The following is a 5,918-nucleotide window of genomic DNA, read 5'->3' as shown; positions in this document are numbered from 1 at the left end:
GGAGGTGGTGGTTCGAGTGTCAGAAAAGAAGTCGGATCTGCGGGCATCGCGTGCGGGTCGTGGTGAGATTCAGTGCTGAAAACAAGGGCACGGCGGAGATTCGCGGGACCTTTGTGGCTGCAACCCTCATCTCGGGCTCTCTTATCTCGCCCTGCCGGCACCTAACCCCTGAGGACTTCGCGTGCCCCGTCTGCGGATCCCGCTCCTCTTCCTGGGCGAGGCCTCAGGCGGGCTCCTTTGTCCAGTGCGACCTGAGAAGAGAAGCCCCGGAGCTGCCCAGACATCCCAGGCCAGGTGCAGCCGGCAGGGGGCTGGCAAGTGGCGATAAGGTGCTCCCAGCGCTGGTCTTCTTCCTCTGGGGTAAATACAGCTGGGATTTCCTGATTGTTGTTTGTTTTTAACTGTGAATACCATGCTGTTTGTCTTAATCTATTTATTTCAATAAAAATTTATTATCAAGTACTGGACTGCCATATAAAATATGGAGTTGAAAACTTACGTCAAATGCTGTCAAGGATGTGGAGTAACAGAAACTACTGTCATTGCTGGTGGGAACGCTAAATGGCACAGACACTTTGGAAGAAAGTTTGGCAGTTCTTACAAAACTAAACATGCTTGTGTCCAGCAATCTCACTCTTTGTTATTTGCACAAAGGAGTAGAAATCTTATGTCTATCAAAAACGTGTTTGCAGCTGCTTTATTCAAAATTGTTAAAACATGGAAGCAACCGAGGTGTCCTTCACTAGGTGAGGGGATAAATAAACCATGGTACATCCAGACAACGGAATATTATTCTGTACTAAAAAGAAAGGAGCTATCAAGCCACAAAAAGACATGAAGCAGGCTTTGCATCTGGCAGCTCTTGCAGCGCACCGCACCCGGCCCAGCTTCTTTCAGAATGTCTACCGTTCATGAAATTCTCTGCAAGCTCAGCTTGGAGGGTGATCACTCCACACCTCCAAGTGCATACGGGTCCGTCAAAGCATACACCAATTTTGATGAACATTGAAAAGGCCATCAAGACTAAAGGTGTGGATGAGGTCACCATCGTCAACATTTCGACCAACCGCAGCAATGAACAGAGACAGGATATTGCCTTCACCTACCAGAGAAGGACCAAAAAGGAACTTGCATCAGCACTGAAGTCAGCCTTTTCCGGCCACCTGGAGACAGTGATTTGGGGCCTATTGAAGACACCTGCTCAGTATGAGGCTTCCGAGCTGAAAGCTTCCATGAAGGGGCTGGGGACCAATGAGGACTCCCTCATTGAGATCATCTGCTCAAGGACCAACCAGGAGCTGCAGGAAATCAACAGAGTCTACAAGGAAATATACAAGACCGATCTGGAGAAGGATATCATTTCCGACACATCTGATGACTTCCTCAAGTCTTCGATGGTTGCCCTATCTAATGGTCAAAGAGCAGAGGATGGCTCTGTCATTGATTATGAACTGATTGACCAAGATGCCCGGCATCTCTATGATGCTGGCGTGAAGTGGAGAGGAACTGATGTTTCCAAGTGGGTCAGCATCATGACCGAGCCGAGTGTGTGCCGCCTCCAGAAAGTACTTGAAAGGTACAAGAGCTACAGCCCTTATGATATGCTGGAGAGCATCAAGAAGGGGGTCAGGGGAGACCTGGAAAATGCTTTCCTGAACCTCGTCCAGTGCATTCAGAACAAGCCCCTGTATTTTCCTGACAGACTGTACGACTCCATGAAGGGCGAGGGCACTCGCGATAAGGTCCTGATTAGAATCACGATCTCCCGCAGTGAAGTGAACATGTTGAAAATTAGATCTGAATTCAAGAAAAAATACGGCAAGTCCCTGTACTACTACATTCAGCAAGACACCAAGGGCGACTCCCAGAAAGCGCTGCTGTACCTGTGTGGTGGGGATGACTGAAGCCCACAGTGGCCCGAGGGTCCAGGACGGCTGCTCCACGCTCCCAGCTAACAGTTCTACACAATCAGCTTGTGGCTTAGAGCCCCCTTGTGCCCATCCCTGGGAGGATGACGTTAGCGCTGCCCACCCCACCTGCTCCATCCTTAGTTTAGTTGCCTAAAAGCATTACCTGGCTTTCCGGTCTAGTCTCTCTTTACAGTCAAAGAAATGAACATTCCAAGGAGTTGGAAGTGAAATCTATGATGTGAAACACTTTGCCTTTTGAGTACTGTGTTGTAAACAGATGAATAAACTGAATTTTTACTTTAGGCACAAGTAAAAAAAAAAAAAAAGACATGAAGCAACCATAATTGTATACTACTAAGTGAAATAAGCCAATCTGAAAAGGCTGCATACTATATATCCTTCCCACTATCTGACATTCTGGAAATGGCAAAACTATGGAGATAGTAAAAAGATCAATGGTTGCCAGGGGGTGGGAGGAGGGAGGGTGGAACACAGAGGATTTTTAGGGCAGTGAAAAAAAAAAACCACAAACAACATTCTGTATGATAAACACTCTGTATACACTTATTCAAACTTACAGAATAAGTGTCATTATACATTTATTCTATTTAAATAGAATGTACAGCAACCAGTAAACGCTAATTTTACTCTATGGGCTTTGGTGATGACGTGCAATGTAGTTTCATCGACGGTAACAAACATTGCTTGTGTGGGAGGCTGTGCATATGTGGGAGCGCAGGGCGTATATGGGGATCCCCTGGCTCCACTCAATTTTGCAGTGAACTTACACTGCTCTAAAATATAACATCTATTTAAAAACAAAACAGAAGGTGGCCTTAAGGAATAAAGAGTGTCAATGGCCTCAAAATTCTGGCCCATTTACCGTAAAACATTCAAGATAATTATTTCTTCAAAGAGACAATGGGACTGTATATGGTCAGTAAAAAAATCACCTTATTTTTCCACATGTTTTTAAAAATGCATAACTACGCATTTGTTTGTAAAAATATCACCCAGATTGAAGCCATGGATAACAACCACAATATTTTCCAGTCTCCCACTGGTGCATCTTAATTTAATATTTCCTTAAGAATGTATGCCCCGAATATGCAATCTAAGATATTTTCATTCTCACTAGCAATCCAGAAAGAGTTAACTTTTTAAATACTGAAACAATAGCACTAATAATAAAATTAGTAGAAAATCCATTTTCTTTTAATTAAAAAATTATTTTAATACTACTTACAAAAGACAGATAAGGGGAGACTTCTACTTCTTAAGATAGAGTAATAGAGACTGGGTTTTCCTTCCTGAATGATCCCAAAGCTGCAAGAATTCATGTCTTATAGATGTACACCCATGTTACAAAGGATATACACATGCACAAAAATGAGGAACATCAGAAATTGTAATTACATGGGTAAATATATAAGACTTTTTCTTGTTATTAGAAACTTTTAAAGTAATGGATTATTTAAACAAAATCATAACAATGTTATGAAGCTTTTATAATCTATGTAAATATAAAATGTATGACAAACATATTACAAAATTTGGGAGGAGAAAAATAAACATATGTATATCTATTTATACATAAAATATGGTTATTATACTATGTGTGAAGCGGTAAAATATCACATACAAGTAGAGTATGGTAAGTTAAAGATATATATTATAAACCCTTTAGAAACAACTAAAATAACTTTAAATAGGAGGTTACAAATAATAAGCCAAAAAAGGTGACAAAATGGAATCATAAACAATATTTTTTAAAGACAAGAACAGAGAAAAAAGGGGGTAAAACAGTTGGGAAAAGAGTAAACAAGTAGCAATATGATAGACTTACTGATAACCATATCAATAATCATATTTAATATCATTGGTGGAAACATCCCAATTAAAGGCAGATGTTTTCAGATGGTTAAGAAAGCAAGATACAACTATATGTTGCCTATACACTTGAAATATAGAGTCACAAATTGGCTAAAGTAAAGTGATTGAAAAGTTATACCATGCGAACACTATTCTAAGAAGAACAGGAGTGCCTATATTAATATTAGAAACAATAGATTTCAGAACGAAGAATATTATTACCACGGATATAAGAGGTCATTTCACAGTGATAAAGGGATCAAATCTTGAAAAGGACATAAGAATCCTCAATGTTTATGCACCTAATAACAGAGCTTCACATTACATGGGGCAAAAACTGACAGAACTGCCAGAGAAATGGAAATTATATTCAGAGATTTCAATATCTCTTTGAATTTTGAAATCCATAGATTAACAGAGCCATAGATCAAATAGATCCATAGATCAAACTGAAAACCATAAAGTACAGGACAACACTATAAGCCAGCTTGCCCTAATGGACATTTATAGAACCTGACTCCCAACATTATAGTCATGTAACATTGTAGCATTATATTACTACAAAGAGCAAAGTTGGAGTAACACTACCTAATGTCAAGACTTTCTTAAAGCCACAGTGATCACAACTGTGTGGTATTGGTGTTCAAATAGATAAGTAGATAAATGGCACAAAATAGAGAGCTCAGAAGAGTCTGTCATACAGAGTGAAGTAAGTCAGAAAGAGAAAAACAAATACCATATGCTAACACATATATATGGAATCTAAGAAAAAAAAAAAAAGGTCATGAAGAAACTAAGGGTAAGACGGGAATAAAGACACAGACCTACTAGAGAATGGACTTGAGGATACGGGGAGGGGGAAGGGTAAGCTGTGACAAAGTGAGAGAGTGGCATGGACATATATACACTACCAAACCTAAAATAGATAGCTAGTGGGAAGCAGCCGCATATCACAGGGAGATCAGCTTGGTGCTTTGTGACCACCTAGAGGGGTGGGATAAGGAGGGTGGGAGGGAGGGAGACGCAAGAGGGAAGAGATATGGGAACATATGTATATGTATAACTGATTCACTTTGTTATAAAGCAGAAAGTAACACACCACTGTAAAGCAATTATACTCCAATAAAGATGTTAAAAAAAAAAAGAAAAAAAGAAATAGACCTACATATATGTGGACAAAGGATTTTTCTAACAAAAGTGCAAAGGCAATTCCGTGTAGAAAGGATACTCTTTTCAACAAACTGTGCTGAAACACTAACTGCAAAAAAAAAAAAAAAAAAAAAAAGAACTCCAGTATGTAACACAAATCATCCACAAAAGTCAGCTCAAATGGGTTATAGGCCTAAAGATAAAACCTAAGCCCATCAGACTTCTACTTGAAAATCTTTGTAATATTGCGTCCAGCAAAATCTTCTTTTTTTTTGGAGAAGTGTGGTCATGAGGAGAAGAATAAAACAACAAAAGCATGACCAATTGATAAATTGGACTTTAACACTATTTTTAAAAATCTGCCCTCAAAAGACTCTTTTCAAAGAAAAGAAAGGCAGAAGAATACATTTGTGAATCATATATCAGATAGAGAACTTGTCCATAAGAACCGGCAAAACTCATGAATAATAAAACAATACAATAAAATATGGGTATGATATTTGAACAGATTATTCACCAGACAAGATATATAGGTGGCAAATACATCGAATGATATTCAGCATCATTAATCATTAGAGAAATGTAAATTAAAATCAAAATAATATACCACTTTTAAAATGTAAAAGACTGTACATACTAAGTATTGGCAAAAATATGAAGGAACAGGAATGCTCATATGCTGCTACTGGAAATATGAAATGGTGCAACCGCGTTGTCATTTATTAAAAAGTTAGACATATAAATCCCATATGATCTATTCATTTGAGTCCTACGTATTTACCTAAGAGAAATGAAAGCATATGTCTATACAAATACTCATACATAAATGTTCATAGCATCTTTTATTTATTTATATTTTTGGTTGTATGCCAGAGGGGAGGATGTCTGAATTTTATTGAATTTCAACTCTCCCATGGAGGGGGGGCACTGGGAAACAGGCAGGAAGGGGAGTGACTTTCCCTAAATCCCAGAGGAGACCCAGGCCTG

The 5,918-nt window shown here is 39.1% G+C and overlaps 1 protein-coding gene across 1 annotated transcript; it reads left to right on the top strand.

Annotated features, from left to right (window-relative positions):
* Positions 1-869: 869 nt before the first annotated feature.
* On the top strand, positions 870-1,975 carry LOC132369739 (annexin A2-like). Its single transcript, XM_059929411.1, is given in 2 exon segments — positions 870-999; positions 1,001-1,975. Coding segments are annotated over 2 exon segments (1,005 nt in total). The 5' UTR covers positions 870-898; the 3' UTR covers positions 1,905-1,975.
* The last annotated feature ends 3,943 nt before the right edge of the window (positions 1,976-5,918 follow it).

The sequence above is a fragment of the Balaenoptera ricei genome, chromosome 8 (genome assembly GCF_028023285.1).
Source record: "Balaenoptera ricei isolate mBalRic1 chromosome 8, mBalRic1.hap2, whole genome shotgun sequence".
In the NCBI taxonomy this organism is placed as follows: Eukaryota; Metazoa; Chordata; class Mammalia; order Artiodactyla; family Balaenopteridae; genus Balaenoptera; species Balaenoptera ricei.
Note: the sequence above shows the minus strand (reverse complement) of the source record. Positions and strands in the feature narration are given on the sequence as shown.